Source organism: Lutjanus erythropterus, chromosome 9, assembly GCF_056507025.1.
Source record: "Lutjanus erythropterus isolate fLutEry1 chromosome 9, fLutEry1.hap2, whole genome shotgun sequence".
NCBI classification, from domain to species: Eukaryota; Metazoa; Chordata; class Actinopteri; order Lutjaniformes; family Lutjanidae; genus Lutjanus; species Lutjanus erythropterus.
The window spans coordinates 23,063,963-23,084,501 of record NC_139325.1 but is presented as its reverse complement, the minus strand read 5'-3'; the positions used below and the strand labels follow the sequence as shown (position 1 = coordinate 23,084,501).

Genomic DNA, 20,539 nt, shown 5'->3' with positions numbered 1-20,539 from the left:
GTAATATCAGAGCCTCAGGGTTCGGTCCGGTTTGGGCTCTTGTTCTTTTCATCACTCCCTCGGATATTATTGGGCCTGGTACTAGGACTGCCAACATACTGATGCAGGTCACACTGGCTGTGTTTAATATTTGTGGTATGATTTGTTGGAAAAACATTTCAAAACAGCTGCCTTTGTGTCTCTAGTTTCAGTTGACTTCAATTCAAGATTCAAAGATTGAATTTTTGGGCCAAATCCAAGGTCTGACTGAGACTGCAAAAAAGACATGGTCTGATATTGGTTTCAGGTGAGTAAGAAAACTAATGCTATGAGACCAATGGAGGCTAGCATAAAAACTGATGTACCAAATAAACTCCTTGGTAGGAGAACAATTTGGGACAGTCCCAAATTACAAGCAGTTATCCCCAATCCTGTCCTGTTTGTCCTGAAAATGATAAAAACTGTTATAGTAACAGAACATGAATATGAACCAGCTAAAACGCGAGCTCTCTGTATACAGGGAGACTCGACTTGACTTGAGACTTGAAGGTAAAAATGCTGTTGAGACCTGACTTGGTAACACAGTAATACTGAAAAATATTAAAAGATGCTGCACTGAATGTATAATGTATTTTGGAGTGCTGCCAAATTGTCATGAATAATTAATAATGGAGATATGCGCAACAAGCTGCCGCTGTCACCAGAATAGAGAAGACTAAATCCATATGAGAGTACCAAAATAATTAATTTGTCTACATGAATTAGAGCAAAAGTTTCTTTTTAACTTCCTGAATCTGTGAAAAAATTCCTATCAAATTGCAAATATAGGCAATAATGCCTGATTTTAGTTGTTAAAGTAATGTTGTTTTCATTTTTGTAAAATTATTTTTCGTAAAAGAATTATTGATGTTTTTTCACTTGTCTGTGGCACAGATTAGGCTATCATGAAAAACAGATTGTTGGTGTCATTTGACCAGTTTTAAACCAGATGATGGAGAGCGCAGCCTCCACTGCAGAAATAATTTGTGATGAAAATATCTAAAAAAAATCTGTTTGTAAGCTCCAACAGCTTAATGAGAATCTTAGTTACTGAAGAGATGTTTTTAAATAACTGTGACCCACCGATCACCTGTGCATAACAGTTATTACATCTTGTAAGCATATCCAGGTTACTGTAATTTATGTCATCCACAGAATCTGTAATTGATCTACATAATATAGTCTGATGGTACCTTGAATTATTCTAGAGACTTAAATCCTTCTGACATGACACAATCTCCCCCAACTCCTCGGTCCTGTTACAGATACAATCTAATGCACTCCACAACAACAGCTCCTTTACAAAGGAACCTTTACAAAGCTTATCATTCATAATATTAGTTTTTTACAAACATGAGGGGGAAACACATCTTACAAATATATTTCAGTCCAGTTCAACACCACTGCAAAATACGACCTTGATAATAAACAAACATAGTTTAATTAATACCTCTCTGTGATCAGAAGAAAACTGAACATTATAATCTTTGTAAAGGTAGAATTTCTGGCTGAGCTGTTGTTTTGGATTACATTAGCTTTTACAGGTGCACCTAATAAAGTGGCCTCTGAGTGTAAACTAAGCCAGGCTGGATATAAACAGCTGTAAGGGCTTTAAAACCTACCAAACATTGCTGGTCTTGGTTTGGTCAGTAACAATCAGAGATCCTCTGTACTCCTCCAGTAGCTCAGGAGCAATCCAGCGAAGTGGGATCCATAACTTGTCTGGAGTTAGGTAATAGTCCTCCTTCAGAGAGACCACAATAATAATTCATTTTCATGAAGAACATTATGTATACACACACACACACACACACACACACACACACACACACACACACACACACACACATATATAAAATTATTACATATTATTTACATTATTTCAATAAAGAACATGGTGACAAAACAAAACGGGTTCAGGATTCCAAAAATTAATCATAGATGAAAAAACTGGTAGCCTACATGGATAAATCATGCACTTATTTTAAATACAAGTACAGATCCACGTACCTTATAGTGGTTGTGTGAAAGGCCGTAGTCACCTATCCTGACAGTGAGGTCTGAGGTCAGCAGGCAGTTTCTTAAAGCCAGATCACTGCAGAGAGAAGAAGACACGATCCAAAAATCAGTCAGATTGAATAGAGATGCAATCTGTCTATCTTCACACAAATACAATTTTATTTTAAGGTCCCATTATATGCTCATTTTCAGGTTCATATTTTTACTTTGGGTGTCAACTAGAAAATGATTCCATTCCATGCATTTTTCCTGTCTGGTTTTCAGCAACATGGCTAGAATCACTGCTTCACACTCATCATGAAGGCTAACCTGGGAAGAAGCAGGCAGTGAGGAGGCAAGGTTATGGTTATCTGATTTAAACACAGAAATCAGGTAAAACTCTTATGCTCGGGGCACTCTGGCTGCGTGTACCTGTGCGCAATGGCTAATACACTAAACTACTGGCTGGCTACTGGCTTGTATGCCTGTAGTGGCACACAGACAGTGTTGCTGCTGTGATGCTGCCACTGCCAGCCCTGCCTTTCTACACTGAGTTGGCAGAAGAGTTTTGAAGGGAAGAAAAGACCTGTAACCAGAAAGCAGTGTATTTCTTTTCCCCTTGTTCAGCAAGACAGAGAGAGAATATTAATAATTAAGAGGAGATTTCTTCCCAAAATTAACTAGGAAATTTCAGACTTTCTTACCCTCCCGAAAGACAGGATAATTCAAACTATTCTGGAATAAGACAGAACTGCAGTAGACCAGGAGCACAAACAAGACATACTGCAATGTAAAATGCCTTTTTCCCTTTTTTCTTTTCTTTTATTTCATTGCATCCCTTACTATTTACTTTATATTAGGGGTCCCAAACATTTCCATGTCCATGGATGCCCAAATAGTATTAGCTTATGGTGGGGGCCCCCTTTTGCAAGATGTCTTACAAAAGATTGCTTGCAAAAGACTCTGCTAGGTGCTTTTGTTTCAAGTGACGTTGAAGTTTATACAGTTTTAAACAGTCATTTGGAACAGAGGGCATTTGGGGCACTCTTAGCCAAACTTGCATGCAGCAGTAAATCCCCACTGTTCCATCATATTCGTGAGTTTTACTTGGCTTGGAGTTCTCTGGGTCTTTTGCAGCCAGCTGTGCTGTTGATCTGCTTGTCAGGTCTTTTCCTTTTCAAAAAAATGTCCATGTTTGTGAGCTAGCACTTGGCTGGCATGGCAAATAAAATTTTGATATGTTATATTTTATTATAAATTGTATTTTACAATAAATTACATAATGATAATTTGACTTTTTTAAAGCATTCTGCTGAGCCCCCCTCCCCAGCAGGTGCTGGTAAGATGTCGATATGACTATCAGCAGATCATTTTCACTGTGTATTTATGCAGAGGATTGTGAATGTCACACAGGAAAAATGGTCGAGATGCATGTGAGCTGCTCTGCTCACGCAGGCTGTGTGGCTGCTCTAACCTGTTAATATGTGTGTGGAAATGAAAAGCCAGTGTGACCCAGGCGTTACTCGCTTGTGCAGCTGCGAGGCGATCTTGTTGTGGGGGAGCTAGGGGAATAGCAGTAGTAAGCGCCTTCATATTTTCACAGCTTTTATTTTACGTCTCTGAGTTTATAAAAACCACAAAAGACACTCAAAACACATTTTTATGATACGGGATCTTTAAGGAATTGAATCCTGATTATGGGCCGAGTCATGACTGACCTGTGGATGTAGTTGTTTTCATGGAGATGCAGCAGGCCTGATGTAATCTCAAAAGCCATTCTCTGAAGAGTCAAGAGGTCCCGAGTTGGCAGGTCAGGCGTCATCCCATCTGACTTCCGCTGGGCTCTCAGATACCTCTTCAGGTCACCCTGTTTGCACAAGACAGCAATAATGAAAGCAGTGAATTGCATGCAGGCTTAAGTCGAAGACCAGTTAATGCCAGGTTGGCCATAAGTGTGTGTGCCAAGTGTTTGTGCCCTCTGTCCTAAAACAGAGATAAAACTCAGAGGCAACATCAAATAAGCGAAGAGGATATTTGTGACTTGTGCAGTAAATACGTCTCTTTTTAGGTGTTTTCCATCACAGAGCCTCAGAAGCAGCAGGGGAATTGGTAATGAGCTGCCAGCCTTTGTGTTAGTCATTTGTGCTTCAGGAAGGGCAAGGAAATAAAATGAGCACTATATAAAAGGATGAAAAATATCTGTGAGGAAAGGACAACAGCAGACTTTATCAGACATGATAATAGCTATCTATAAGGACTGCTGCAGTGTTGTTTGGCTCCTCTCGCTGTGCTGTTGCAATTGATCTGCTTGTGCCTTTGTTTGGCCTGAGAGTCCACTCATATGGTTTTCTTAATCAGTCAGTGATTAAGCCGGCTGAGGGAGGGAAAACAAACCGATTGTGGAGATGCAAAACAGATCGTAGTGTCCCTGCAACATTTATAGTTGTAATAATTTATCATTTCTGCAGCAAATAATATGCAGAGTTACTCACATACAAATGGCATTAAATCAAAGAGCAAATGAAATAAAAGCCTCATGAAAATAAAATAACATCCGATGCAACTACAACACAAATGAAAAACTGCTGCAAATGTGAAACATAAAAGCTTTCACACTGATTAACAGCATTTGTTGGTAATAAAAGCAGTATGACAATTAGCACTTTTTTTGTGAGAGTTTTCAGAGTAAATTGAGACAACCAACACAACTCCAAAGATGCATAATCATTTTCTCACAAATTGTAGATGTAAAAAAAATTACAAATTTACAAAATTACATTTACCTTAAAATTACACACTACAGTGCAGAGTCACATGATTTGGACTCGAGTCAGAATTTTATTTGACTTTACATTTCACAAAATCAAACAAGACTTGCAGCTTGTCTTGTACATTGACAATAATGACTGGTGATGTTACTTGGTGGATTTATTTTGGACTTGGAGCCTTTTGAATTGAAAAAATGTGATACTTTCTGTGAAGCCCAAAGATTTTGAAAAAAGTTATTATTATTTAAAAGGTGTGCCATGAATCAATTAATTTCTCTTCATTTGAATTTGAATCAACTAACATTTATATTCATTCTTAGAAAGTTGACACCAAATCCATTCTGTTTGAACCAATCCAACAGCATCCATTAAGTTGCAGGACAGAACCATAAAGAACTAATGCTACGTTACTGAGTTTGAAAAAACTTATACCAAAAAAATTTCATTCACATTCAAAAACTATCTGGTGGTCAACAAAAAATTATTTGCTGTATGCAAAATGTGCGGGTCAAAAATTACAGATGGAAATGCAACAACTTGTGTAACTTTACATTAGAAGTTGCATAATGAACAATAAGTCGAGGCTCTGTTGTTAATATGACATTACATTTGGTGAAGAGTGTATTATGACTTGTTTAAGACTCAAAACTATAAGTTTAGGACTTGGGGCTGGCCTGTCTTGACTTGGGAATTGAGTGTAAAGACTTAAGATGGCAAAACAATAACTTGATCCCACCTCTTGCAAATAATATGCAGAGCTACTGACATATAAACTGCATTTAATCAAAAAAGTAAATGAAGTAAAAGCCTCATGAAAACAAAATAACATTTGCTGCGACTACAATACAGTGAAAGGTGAAACACAATAGCTGTCATGCTGATTAACAGCATTTGTCAGTAATAAAAGCAGTATGGCAATTAGCACTTTGTTCTGAGAGATTTCAGAGTAAAGTGAGAACCAACACAGCTCCGAAGATGCAGAATCATTTGTGCACAAATTGTAGATGTACAAAAAAAACACATTAAAATAAATAAGTATAAATAAAAACTGTTTACTGTGTAAAGCAACAAGAGTCACACTCAGGAATATATATAATTTAACAAACTTAACTGTCAGCAACTGTTTACCTTAAAATGATGCACCATAGTGTCTGCAATAAAGATGTAGGTACTTTCAGGCAAAGGCCCTTTTTTAGAGGCATTTATGTTATTTTCTATGTTCCATTTAAATTTTGTCCCATTTTCAAATTGTGGATTTGCACTCACCAGCTGACAGAACTCCATAACCAGAAGGAACGGGATGCTCTCACTGCACTGCCCCAAACACTGGAGGATGTTGGGATGTTTAAGGCTCCTGAAGGGAGAAAGAAAAAACAGAGATTATAGGTGGACAGATTATAGGATGGATGGATGGATGGATGGATGGATGGATGGATGGATGGATGGATGGATGGATAGATAGATAGATAGATAGATAGATAGATAGATAGATAGATAGATAGATAGATAGATAGATAGATAGATAGATAGATAGATAGATAGATAGATAGTATTAGTGTTTTGTGTGTTCTGCTTGTTGTCAGGTAGCACAAACTGGGACACAAGAGACAAGAGGAGAACAGGACAAGGGGAGGGTTTGTGCCTCAGCAACAGCAAATGAAACAGGAGATGTAAACAGCATGAATGTGTGTGAAAATGACCTCTTGTGGGTGTATATTTGTGTGTGTGTGTGTGTGTGTGTGTGTGTGTGTGTGTGTGTGTGTGTGTGTGTGTGTGTGTGTGTGTGTGTGTGTGTGTGTGTAAAGGGAAGGTGCTGGAGACAAACACACTAATTGGGTCGGTTCAGTTCTCATCATCAAGAACAAGTTTTTATTACCATCTCCCTGCAGTAACATTACCAATCATAGAGCACAAAAATATTTCTGTAGTTTATATGGTTAGTTGTCAAGTCTGTCCTGATAGTAAACAGGTTCGATTCAAGCTTGAATCAAGCTCCTTTTATCAGTGATTAAAGTGAGATTATGTAATCTTTTAAAGAAGACGTAACACAAACCCTGGGAACCAGACAAATGTGTGAGCTCATGTTTTATTTGCTCTGGCAGCTGTGTCTGGCCCCCCTCCCGTTCAGACAGATTTCTCATTGACCTGGATCTGGTCAGGACAATCACAACCGTTTATCTAATATGGGGAAGGTCTGAAACAAACTAAGGAACAAACGAAACAACCAAGATGGCTGCAAGAGGGAGGTCGGGCATCAGAGGGGCAGCATGGAATAACAGCATGGGATTGTTTGAGCAGCAAAGAGATGAACCAAGATGGTTTTGGTGAATTTTATTTTGTTTCTTTTGAGTTTGAAGTAAGTGTATTTTACAATGAGATACAAGGTAAAATTACTGTTTTGTCAATGTCTGGTGGCTTTGAGGAAAGCAATAAATTAGCTGTCTGGTCAAATAAAAAAGATCTTATTCTTTATCCAACATTCCTATCTCTAGAGGGATCCTTTTTATAATGATGTCAGACACTTAGAAAAACAATCTGAGTATCTCAGTAACAAAAACAAGCACTTTTAGTGGACGTACTTTGATGGGCACAGTTGCCCCCAAGGAGTAGATTACAGCCATTGCAGCCTGTTTCATCAGTGCTCACTGAGGCAATATACTGGACAAATTCCAAAACGTTTTGTACCTAGCAGTCATTTAGACACCAGAATATGCAAGTGTGCATGAATGTTCACAGACATATTGATGCTACGCCTTCAAAGCTCATCTCTGGACAGTGTAATGTTCGTCTGCTTTCATTTTTCTGCCACTCATCTCGACAGCACATGTTTTGTTGTTCTGATTAGTTTGCATTAAGAGGCATTTTAGTCTGTCCCAGTTGGCCTGCACCTTGGACCTCAGACAAATTTGCAGTTGCCAATTGTTCTGGCAGAGCCAAGCTACATAAGCAATATACAATATATGTATGACCAGTAGCATATCATGGCTAATGTTAGCAAATGTACAGTCATTTCAATGACTTGAACTGGCCCTTCTTAGGTCACCAATAAAAGAGCTCTGTGCTCCAATAACAGTTGAAATTTGACCAAGGTACCAAGCTTGCCCAACTATTATTGGAGCACAGAACAAAACTGGGTAGAATTTAGGAAGGAAGAGTGAATTATCTTCTCTGCTATTGTGTTACAATTGTCACATAATAGTCACTTGTGGCCACAATGGATGTTGTTGAGTAAAGGTTACACATTCCTGCATTAAGTCCCCAAAATGTGGAGTCAAGTTTCAGCAGTTTCTCCCACCTGTACGGCTCAGACTCAGCCAAGAACTTCCTCTGCTCCAGAGGGCTGGCACTGACGCGCAGCTCCTTCACCACGGCCTGAGAGGAGCTGCAGTCACACAGCACTTCAGCCAGGATCACCTGGAAGAGATCGATGGACAATAATATGGAAACGTGCCCAGGAGAAGGAGACAGGCAGTAAAAGAGCTATTTTGAGTTAAGACTCCTGATCTGGTCTTTAGCCAGTATTAAATATAATAGAGCAGAGCATGCTGTAACAGAGAAAATTGTTCTTCACATGAAAACACAATGATGTCTGAATGCGAGAGGCAATCATGTTACCTTTCCAAACCAGCCATTTCCTATCTCCTGAAGGTAGTTTAAAGTGTGCCTTTTGAAGCACTGAGACTTAGAATCTGTGAAAAAGAAGAGGAATAAAAAAAGATCAGGGTCACACAGACATCGGCATTTGATATTCTTTTATGACAGTATATCTCACAACAAAAGAAGGAAATCACTTTAAAAACTCATATACTCAGGACAAAAATATTATTGACAGTGCTGTTCATAGGTACAGTTAAATAAGAAACTACCACTGCCATCACCAAAACATTAAAGGTCCTCTCAAGACATGTTTCCAGTTAAGTAAACGTGATATATTACATATACTGAGCTTTGAATAATACTTCTTTGAATAATAGTTTGTGTCTGATACGATTTTCCACAAAAAGGAATCTGCAGATGTTGTTATGAAATTGTATTGAAGGTAAACAAAGATATGTTTGGCATATAAGCTTGGTATCAAAGTGTAGGGTTCAAATCTGCAGATATTGCTCGTTTCAAAAGTTTAACTACTGGATACAAGATGTCTCCTGATTCTCTGAAAAGTCCATTTCAGAGTGGGAGTTTCATGTTTCCACATCACACATGTGTAAAGCTGCATTTCCACGAGAAGCACCTGGAATTTTTAGTCCCAGGAACTACTTTTCAAGGAAGATAAAAGTTCCTTCAACCTGTTGTTGTCTGAGTCTAAAGACCCATAAAGATCAGGGAAATTAGTCAGTTGACGTAAGCAGTGACTTGTTTTTACAAGGAAATTTTGTGTGCGATTATACAACAAGAATGATACCATATAAAGAGACAGACAGGCATCAATATTTGTTTTCGCCGTTGGTCCATCTGTTGTTTGTATTCTTCTGTAACTCCATGTTAATGTGTTGAAGCACAATGAGCAGAAATTCTGTGGTTGCAGATTTTCAAAAATGGTGGCTGAAATAAAATGCATAAAATGAGAACGTGACCGATCAGAATTGTTCAGTGCTGCAAGACCCATCCCCTAATCCTGTACTTTTGGAAAGTACTACTTCCTAAGTAGGGACTTTTTTGGGGGTAAAATAATATCCCTGGAACTTCATCTAGATCCTGATCCCTGTGGTGGAAATGCACCAAGTTCCTCTGAAGGTTCCTAGTCCCTGGGGAAAGTTCCTGTAGTGCAGATGCATCTGCTGGTAATTACATCTCTTAAACTCAGTGAGCACAGAGAAATGTTAAGCAGAGCCGTTCTGCCCAGTAGAGATCAAACATCCAAATGAAGCAACAATAAGCAAAAAATATTCTTCCTGAGACAAAAATTCATGTACTCCACCCTAACGTGTGCTGATACCATCCCTGTCTGTGGCCAAATGTCCAACTTGGTCTGCTCGTACAGAGCACTGATGCAGAATTTTCTCAGATCATGGTTTCCACTCCACTGAAGTTCAGTATCTGGTCGTACACTCAGTTTGAGACCTTTAATGGATCCACATCAGTGACTCAGTCAACAGACCCTGAGGGAGTGTAGTGCAGGACAGCATTTCAGCTTTGTTGTGAGGGGTTTGAAGCTGCACTCGAATGAGGGTTCGGAGAACACGGTCCATATTACAGGAACCTCCTAACTTGCAGATCCTATTTTAACTGTTTGGTAACCATTGTAATTAGGATTAGGTCCTGATTTAGGAAAAAGGTTATGACAGATGAACAGTTCCTCAGTCAATGTTCCTCCAAACTTACAATAGTGTAGGGCTGTCCCCTAATAGTCAACTTAACTATTAGTCAGCACCAAGAGTTTTAGTCAACCATGTTTTCGTCTATCAGTTATCATTTAGTCACAGGGAGTTGTGCATTGCCATCAGGTGCAGGAGATTGTTGTAACGCTTATGGGCTTTTTTCAGTACACTGCTGCTAATTGTACTGTAGTTTTGTAGATTTTGTTTGTTTGTAATGATATTATACTGTGTTGAAATGAATTAACAAAATGCTCATTCTCCTTGTTGGTTGCTCCAACACATTCCTAAACCTTCCAAACTTTAGAACTTAGGGCTTTGACTGTTAAGCTGTCCTCATTTTCATTTTTCCACCTGTAGTAGTAACTAGCTAGGTTAGCTATAAAAGCCCACTCTCTGTCTTTTGTCTCCCAAGTTATCATTGTTGTAAATTTCCCCCAAAATCTTTGGATTCCTCCACAGATGAAATTTCATCGAAGTCATACAGTATGTCTATGGTTTTGCTCCATTTTTTTGTATGTTTCAATGTATATTCAGTATTTTTCAATGACTGAAAAATTACTGCTAGGTAAATGGAAAAAATAAGTTAATCAGCGATGTTGGACTGAGTATAAAATAAGATTAGAATTTGCTTTCTGTAATACCAAATAGGCAAAAATCCTATCTTAGACTCCTCCCGTCTTAACGTAAGACTTAATATAGAAATTGTGTGTGTGACGCCCCAGGAGAGTCACTTCTGGTTGTTACCTGCTCCATCCTGCAGGGCGGGGCAGTTGGGCCTGTCTCTGACTGGCAAGGTGTAGACCTCAGGGAGGGAGGGACATGATGACAGGCTGTCCTCCTGGATGGGGCTGGAGCCTGCGGAGCACTCCTCCCCGTCTGCATTGTCAAACTCCTGGTTGAGCCACAACAGCACAGAAAAATCACATTCCTGGTGTAATTAAAATTTTAAAATTAACTGTTCTCTCTCACTTAATAATACAGTTGGATTTAGCAGTAACTCTCAAGGGCAGACAATGAGAAAGCAGCCATTCTGAACTAATGACACCCTGTCTGCCAGCTCCACAACAACACCGTCAGGTCAAAAAACAGAGGTTTAGTCAAGATTAGACTGAGAGATAGCTATTGACTATTTCTGCTTCATTGAAATGGAATTATTGACTTATGTTTCAATTTCCATACAGTTCATCAGGCAAAACCTACATAAAAAAACATGCAAGATGCACAAAAGGTGTGAAAAAACAAAGAAAGAAGAGAGAGGTGAATAGATCTCTTACATGTTTAAGACTTACATTGAATCCCACTCCTCCTCTCTTACAGCACAGGCAGGTCAGGAGCAGCAGAACAAAAGAGACGAGCCCTGAGCAAGAGATGAGGATGACGACGTAGGGTGGAGGAGAGAGGGATGCAGCCCTGGATTGAGAAACTGAGAGGGAAAAAAAGACAGGGAGGAAATACAAACAGAGGGAAGGATTTAATACAGGAATTCAGGGTATTTGTACTTCTATAAGGGGGACACACTGTTAGGTTTGAGTCAGTGAGAAGGAAAAGAGAGACTTCACTGAATCAGAAAAGTGTAAAATATATTGCTACAGGTGTTTTGTTTAGAGGGAAACCATTGGAGCGTTTTTCTTTAGCGGCAGGTTGGGACACAGTGGAGAACCCCAATGGACAGCTTGCATCAGGGGATTTGGGAGGAAAAAAGCAGGAAAAGAAGTTAAAGATAAAAAACGATTGTCTGAATCAGTAAAGGAAAATAGAGACTGGAATTAAAGCTTGAAAGTGGGATAATATACCATTCCAGTAAGGACAAAAGCATGGGGTACAGGGGGAATATATCAGAAATGGCATTCCACTCAGGAAACACAGTTAAGAAGCAGGGGAGGGGTGGCTGGAGTTGTCATTTAGGTAAAAAAGGAGCGCTAACTGGGAAGGGTTGGAAACTGGAAAAGAATTACTCAAATCAGGAAGGTTTACTACTCAGGTGAGAGAGGGAGGGATCGGGACATTTGATATTTGTACCTCAACGTGGTCGATTGTGGGAAGTGAACCATCTGTAGAAAAGAAAAGGGGCAGGGCAGGGTGGTTAAATACCCTTCAGGTGTTGTCTATAGGTTTCATTTAAATAACTGCAGCCAAAATACGTCAAACATGACATCACTTGACAAGAGAGAGAGGAACAATGACACCCTGAGACAGCCAGAACGTGGCTCACACTTAAAGGGACAGTTCACCCCAAAATAAATAAATACATAGTTCTCCTCTTACCTGTAGTGCTATTTATCCATCTAGATTGTTTTGGTGTGAGTCGCAGAGTTTTGGAAATATCGGCCATAGAGATATCTGCTTTGTTTTGAATATAATGGAAGTAGATGGGACTTGGCTTGTGGTGCTCAAATTGCAAAATAAATCGATTTGAAAAAGTCAGCAGCAATGTCTGCTTACAGAAATCATGACCCGGTTACCCAAGATAATCTACAGAGCTTGCTGTGAGCAGTTTCATGTAGGAACTATTTTCTGTCTATCAAATGCCAACCGTATCACGGCACAGAAGGAAGTGTGCATCTACTCATGGACGAGAGGCTCATGCTCATGACAGCACAGGATGTAAACATTACTGGCGTCCTCCTCAGCTGACACCACTTCCTAACATATAGCAAGTACATAAACCTGAGGGAGAAAATTGTCCACGTATATTACAAGCAATGTGCAGCAGTGCAGTTTGTGATTCCTCCCTCTGCAGATTAGTAAGATAAGTGTCTAAGTTTTTTATTCATAACCTAATTTTCTTACTTCAGCTTTGTTTCGATATAATTAGGGGACACTTAACTTACTTTTAAATCCAAACATCTCCTCGGTTTCCTCCCAAACCTCGTCCTTCTTGAGGATATTCCCATAAAAATGCTACTGTTATGATACACAAGGTTCCACTTCTCAACCTTGTTAATTAGTGTCTTTCCCTCCCTGTTGACAGTTTAGTTAGTTAGCTTGGTTTGGAGGTGAAGCAAGTGCATGAAACTTTGCTGAAACAGAACCAGGGCGACAAGCAACTTGTTTCTTAGCTTATTTGCTAATGCATGATGCAGGTTAGGACATCCTCAGTGGGAAAAACTAAAACAATCTGATGTTCGCTCGCTCACTTGTTCACACTGCTTCCAGTTAGGAAGTGGTGTCAGCTGTAACGTTAGCACTACTGATCTAGCTAGTGCAGTGAAACAGTAGGCGGGCATAGCTCAGTTCATTTTTTTTTTTTGGCACTTTGAGCACCACAAGCTGAGTGCCATCTAGTTACATTATATTCAAGAGAAGACCAGTAATCCAGTAATCAGCATCTCACAACAAAACAATCTAGACAGACAAGAGAAAAATATGTATATTTGATTATGGGGTGAACTGTCCCTTTAACACAGTGGAGGACTTATATATTAACCATAAACATAAACATTAATATTTAAATCATACCTCGAAATAAATTGCTTAGTCTAGCTTTTCTAAGTCTGTGTAAACAGTGCAGCATCTTAGGCTGCAAAAATAGCATTAGCAGGTATTTCATGCTGTTACATGTAAATCCATGTACTTTATAAACAAACCATGAACAGTCTTGCATTTTACTGACATTACACACATTTGTTACACCTAAAAAATAGTACATTACAATCTCAAATGATAATGATGAAATAATGAAAATGCCTTAGGGATAATAGTTATATTAAAGGGACAGTTCATTAATTAATGATTAATTTTCAGATTATTTTCTTGATTAATTCCATTATTCATGATATCATTTAGACTATGAAATGTCAAAAAAACATGTCTTTTCAGAGCCCAAGATGATGTTTTAAATAGTCAAAGACATTCAATTTAAAGGGACAGCTCAACCCCAATTCAAAAATGTATATTTTTCTCGTACATGTAACGCTGCTAGATTGTTTTGGTGTGAGCTGCAGAGTTTTGGAGATATTGGTCGAAGAAATATCTGCCTTCTCTCGAAAATAATCAAAGTAGATGGCACTCGGCTTGTGGTGCTCAAAGTACCAAAAAATATGCTTGAAAAACCCATATCACTGCACAAACAGGAGCGTGCACCTCCTCACGGATGAGAGGCTCGTACTCGTGACAGGATGTAAACACAAATGGCACCGTCCTCAGCTGAGCTGTAATGTTAGCATCGCTGAGCTAGACAGAGTGACAATTCAGTCGAGGGGCATAGTTTGGTAGAAAGAAAGTAGTTCCTACAAGCACAACAAGGTCTGTGAATTATCTTGAGAAATGAGGACATAATTTCTTAAAAGAGACATTGCTGCTGAAAATCTGTTTTTTGGCGCTTTGAGCACCACACGCCAAGTGCTATCTAGTCTACAAAACTCAGCAACTAGATGGATAAATAGCACAACAGGTAAGAGGAAAAGAATGCATTTGATTTTGGGATGTACTGTCCCTTTAAGGCTGTTCATTACTGATATTACAATACATTAAACACATTATAAATAGTTGTTCACACTAAAGAAATACTATATTACAATCTCAAACTATGAGCATGAGAAAAAATAAAGGGCATTAGGAAAAACAATTGACTCACAGTGTTACATAAACAGTGCTATTGAAACTGTACCTTAAAATTTATGACTTAGTAAGTGCTGTCTTAAAATATCCCAATTTCAGTCTGTCTCTCATATAAATCCAAAAATACATTCATTCATAAGGTCGTGATATTGTAAACACTGCATACATAAATTTCAAAGTATATTTAATAATTTACCAACTTAATAAATATTGGACAAAGAGGAACTGCTTTTCAGTAAAAATCAAAGACATGAAGAAATGTTTGTTTTAATTGTGAGATAAATATGTAATCTTCATTTCACTGTTAGCACCTTTTGCTTTCTTGTCTTTGTCTTGTTGTCTCACATACAAAAAGTTTCAACACAGACAGATCATTACTGTTTCACACATCCTGAGCAAAGGTAAATAAAGACGTGTTCAGCATATAAGACCAGCTTCATATCAGAGTGTAGACTGCTGAACAGTCCAATCTGTTGCTAATAAAAGAAAATTGGTACAGTGGGTTCCAATAAATTATAGATAATCAGTCTCTACGTGAATTTTAATCATTGACATACACTCAACAAAATTATTAACACAACACTTTTGATTTTGCTCCATTTTTTTGTGAGTTGAAGTACAAAGACTTTTTCTGTGTACACAAAAGGTTTATGCCAAATTTTGTTGACATAATTTGTTCAAATCTGTGTTAGTGAGCACCAGAGATGAAATGGTATGAACATTTCATGTCACAGTTATGTTATCACAGATATCATTATTATCCTGTTATTTTTAAAATGTGCTGAAATGTTCAAAAAGTGCTGACACACAAACTGAAATCATTTCACTAAGCTTGATATTAAAATCTTGTTAGTTATTTGAAATGGCATCATGTCCTTTACAATGTCAGTGTTTCTATTGCATTTGACATTGGTTGATGTTGGACAGTATTTACTGCGAGTTTATCAAAGCTCAGTAATCAAACACAGTTATTAGGATAATTAAAATTTGAAATTATAGTACTAATCCTTATATATATATCAGTCGACCAATATTACTGGCTGATATTGGCCTATCACAGCTATATCGCCACATATGAAAGAGGTTTTTTTGTTGTTGTTGTTGTTTTTTTTACAGAACATAATGCAGATTGTTTTTATTTGTTAGCCTTATAGGCAGCTTTTCATGTATTGTTATCCTTCGGGTTTAATATTGTTTATGTTTTTTTATTCATAGTTATTTATAATTATTAAAAATACCGGTTAAATTTTACTCTTATTTACTGTTGACCTGATGTCGATGTTGGACAAAAACATTTATTGTTGAACTGTAAAATGCCTCCATTACATTTCTTTATCACAAGTGAGGGATCATTATAATCTGTATTAGATCTCAAACCAAAATATCAGTTGGCTGATATGCAAACAATATGAGCTTATCATCACAGATATATCATTATCAGTGTATATGTTTTGTGATATGCAAACTTTTTTAAAGAACATGTAATAGAAAACGATGCTTGGGGTGATTTAGATTTAGCAGAATGAGGAACATTTATGAGGACAAGAGGAGCCGTTGTAAATGCTGAGAAGCTTCTTGTTTTATAACCTGCCCCTAACTGACTGACAGGATTAAAATAGTCAGAAATTGGCATATACTGAACTGTACTGATGTTTATCCAGCTACTTCTTTTATTTTAGATATTTGGTTCAGAAAGCATCCTTCTGAGTGTCTTTGCATGGTCATATCTGTACAAAATTAGTGAACAATCCACATAGAAAATGTCAATTTTCATTCTAGTTTAAAAAAAAAAAATCACTATATTTAAATAGTCCTCCTAAAACTGGTATCAATCTAAAAAAAAAATCCCATACCAGTCAGGCTCTATTCAATATATTATATTTTGTATAAAGAACCTCTAAAGTTTCTTACTCCCTAATGTTGGTATCATCATCAGCCCCAAAAACCCAGTAGTGGTCGGGCCCTGGCACTGAACTATGGCTGTTTCACACAGGGCTGATGATAAGTTCTAGATTTTTACTACAACTCATAAAAGTGGAGCAAAAACATAAGTGCCGCCATTATATTTTTGTTGACATATCTTAATTTACAGTCAGCGGTTTTAACCCATGAGAGAAATGCAGCTAATTGTTAATCATAAATATTTATTTTTTAGCTTTATTTTATCCTTTTTCTTAATTCAGGTTTAATATATGCATGTATTTTTGCTTTATTTGTGTTTTTTTTTATGGATAGTTATTTATAATTATTAGAAATACCAGTGCAAGTTTACTGTTGCAGTGCCCTGTTATCATTTTGGAGAATAAAGTTCATTGTTCAACTGTAAAATATCTTGCCTTCATTATTTTACATATCATTGTCACAAGACATACAGAATGTTTTTACTCCCTGATATGATTATCAGCATTTGGCCCAAAAAAAAAAAAACAGTATCAGTCAGGCCCTGACACTGTCTATCTTTGGTTGATGATTTTTGACTACAACTCATATAAAATTGGAGCAAAAACAAACGTGTTGCCTTTATATTTGTGATCACATATCTTTATTTACATGCAATGGCTTTAACCAATGAAACACAGAGAAAAACAGCTAATTGTTGCTTATCATCCCTGCAAAACATGTGCTAAATATGAAAACTAAATGACCTTTTTTTTGGCAGTGTGGTTACCACAAACATTATAACTGGTGTCTCCGGTCCTGATGCACAATTCCTGTGCAGTGCTATTCTTTCATCTTTCCCTAGACAGATGTCCAGACAGACACTGCATATAAATAGGAACCTAACACAGGGCCTTTTCCACCAGCAGCCCCGGTGCCAGCAGCTCTTATCAAAACAATACACCACAATACAATGACTGCACACATTACACAAACACAACTCTCTGCCTGCCAGATCTTTTGGGGGAGAAGAAGAGGAATAAGAGGGCATATTCAAATTGAGGAAAAATAAAGATGCCAGCACTGGTTAATAGGCTAAATCATCCTCCAGAGCCGTGCGGGAGGCTATTTATAGACTAAATATCCCGACGATTTTAGCCTGCTATTCATACAGTATGTGCTGTTTTTAAATGCCATCGATGTGAGAGGCCTGAGATCGAAACGAAACACCCCCCTCCTCCTAATATTTTCATCACTGCATGCAAATATGGTACCCTACCCATCACCAAAGCAGCCTCGCTCCTGTTTTCATTAAGTCAGCCACGTACTGCAATAATAATTCGCATTATGCCTCAGATAACACTAAGAGAGGCCTTTTCATAACTGACTACATCCCCCCTTCTCTCTCTGCTCCTTTCTCCAGCATCACTGACAGCTTTTCAGACCCCCCTCCTCCTCCTCCTCCTCCTCCACCACCACCACCACCGACTCCGCTCACCTTCCCTCTGCGGGGCTCCGAGCGCTCTCTCCGGGCTGAGGTACGACATGATCCCCGCCAGCGCTACCATCACCCAGCAGTGTGGCCGCATCGTCGCCGCGTCCGGAGCAACAACAACAACACCATCCGAGCGACGCTGCCGACTGTCGGTGTCGGTGTCCTCCTCCTCTCTCCTCCCGTCCCCCCGCCACGGTCTGTGCCTGTGTCTCCGGGCTCACGCTGCTGTCTCTCTCTGTCTCCCCCCTCCTCCTCCTCCTCCTCCTCTTTCCTTCCTCTTCTCCGCTGCTTGTCTCCCAAATAATAAAGAGCGTCTCCTCTCCTTCCTTGTTGTGCTCCCTCCTCCTCCTCCTCCTCCCTCCTCCTCCTCTAATCCGCAATTAAACACGGTGTGTGAGATGCTCTATTGTGCATCCTCACCGCTCTGCCTCCGTCTGCTGAAAACAACCACCCGCCGTTATTTCTCCTCTCTTATATAAATAAATAAATGCATTTCTTTCTCCCCACCTCTCTCTATCTATCTCTCGGTGTTGGAGGGGGTGTCTGTGTTTTTCTCCTCCGCCAGGCTACGTCAGACACACACACACACACACACACATACACACGGCACAGCGCATTGTCATGGTCCAGCCTGATCATCATAAGGCTCCAGAAAAAAAATAAAAAGAAAAAAGGTCTGTGGTGGTAATATCCCCTCAGGGAGCTGATGGTGTGTGTGTGTGTGCTGCCAACTACTGAGTTTATATCGATCTTATATTGGATTTTAAATCTCTTTAAGTATCACTCCAGTAATCATACGAGCCACTGTTATTAAATAATAAAAAATTAGGTGTTAATTGACCAAAGGGTGCAAGCCTTCCTCACTTTCTGAACAGTAAATACACTCTTTCTGTGTTATATTACATAAAAACAGAACATTTCCTAAAACTTCCAGCCAAAAATAAATGAAGATCAAGCTGTTATGAACAATGTACAGTGAGCAGATCATTATTGTGAATAAATCTCTGACTGAGTGGGTAAAGATAAATAATTAAACAACTAGAACAGTCTGGCAAGTTTAGAAGATGACGGCACTTTACTGTAATGCAGCCTTTAAAAGCAGGAAAAGACGACTCTCATGCCTTATTGTGATATAGGGGAGACTAGGGGGTTTTGTAACACCAGGTTAGACTTAATGGTGTCAGTATGACCAATTAGAGAAGTGCTGTGGTGATGTCATCATTGTGATACACTTGCATTTCCTTTCTGAGCTCACAGGATAAGTGTCATGTCTCTGTCAGCAACTTTGTGTATTTTATGACCAACAAAATAAATTTTGGGTCAAAAAGTATTTTTTTCTCAAAATAATTTTTTGTTCAGCGTTCATTGTATTGTAGGTGAGATGGAAACAGTTGTAACAGGTCCTTAAAATGCTGAGAATTTCTGCAATTTCTGTGTAAATGGAACATTTTGCAAACTCAAAATCAAAAGATGTGTGGGTCAAGTGTGTATATTGTCATTTCTGGGTCCACAAAGCAGCACTGCGAGAGCAGCCATCTACATTTGATACAACTGTGACTGAACCTTTATGTGACACATACATCAGCCCTGCAATAAATCCTACCGCCATGAAGTTTACAATCAGGGACGTCATGCAAGTCAAAACTCTGGGGGGTCATGGAAGCCTTTTCCCAGAAAAAAAGAAAATGTTAATGCAATTTCTGCAATTTGACAGAGTATTTTTAAAGACTAAATCAGTTTTTGTAGCTCAGTTATCTCACATTTTATATTAGGGTAAATAATGTTTGTCAATTATTTGTGCTGTTATTGAAAATTACACTTTTTCACTGTTCAGTTTTTGTTGAAAATGTTGATTCAACTTTACAGCTATTTTGTAGACTGTTCTTTTTCTCAGTGATATAATTGAGGTGGACTAAACCAAAGAAAAACCTGCATGTAACCCAATACAATCAGCACCACAAATAAAAATTAAACCAAGTTTCAACAACTGTTCATTATTTCACTCCTGAAAGCAGCATTTATTTCATGCTAAGTTTATTTTTAACAAATCAGTAAAGAATAATTTACAGCAATGAAAAAAATTGCATTATAATAAGTAAATGTCAATGTATTGTGTTGCTCACTGGTGCAGGCATTTAATACCATTTTGATATTTTGACTCATCGTGATAAGAAAATTTCACAGTTGTTACTAAAGTTAATGATTGACCTGAGTTTCTCCTACTGTAACATCTTAAAATATCTTCTGCTAAAAAAAAAAAAAGCTAATGTGGTTTTCAAAATAACAAACTAAAGAAGTGCTCCGTTCATGATACTGGAGTCACACAGCTCGAGGACTGAATAAGAATGGATCCAGAGCTTGTCATAGTAGGTTTCTGACCTCTAAAGAAGTAGCACTCTCCCATAATCACTACAAATTGCTGGACAAACTCCTGCTCCCTGTTTGTAAATGCATCCTGTTAAAATGGTTTAAAGATACTCCACCCACAGTAACACTGTACTGGG

General features: G+C 38.4%; 1 protein-coding gene across 2 annotated transcripts in view; it reads right to left on the bottom strand.

The window, feature by feature from the left end:
- Window positions 1–19,161, bottom strand: part of lmtk3 (lemur tyrosine kinase 3) — a 33,101-nt gene extending 13,940 nt beyond the window's left edge. The window contains exons 1-9 of one of the 2 annotated variants that reach the window (XM_084726671.1): window positions 18,039–19,161; window positions 11,377–11,525; window positions 10,847–10,994; window positions 8,400–8,473; window positions 8,080–8,198; window positions 6,051–6,138; window positions 3,735–3,883; window positions 2,029–2,113; window positions 1,641–1,762 (exon numbers count right to left, since the gene is read on the bottom strand). In XM_084726671.1, the coding sequence (XP_084582797.1) occupies window positions 1,641–1,762; window positions 2,029–2,113; window positions 3,735–3,883; window positions 6,051–6,138; window positions 8,080–8,198; window positions 8,400–8,473; window positions 10,847–10,994; window positions 11,377–11,525; window positions 18,039–18,129 (1,025 nt within the window). In that variant the 5' untranslated portion in view covers window positions 18,130–19,161. The remainder of the gene's footprint in view (window positions 1–1,640; window positions 1,763–2,028; window positions 2,114–3,734; window positions 3,884–6,050; window positions 6,139–8,079; window positions 8,199–8,399; window positions 8,474–10,846; window positions 10,995–11,376; window positions 11,526–18,038) is intronic. The other variant, XM_084726672.1, reaches the window with a different exon arrangement.
- Between the last annotated feature and the right edge of the window lie 1,378 nt (window positions 19,162–20,539).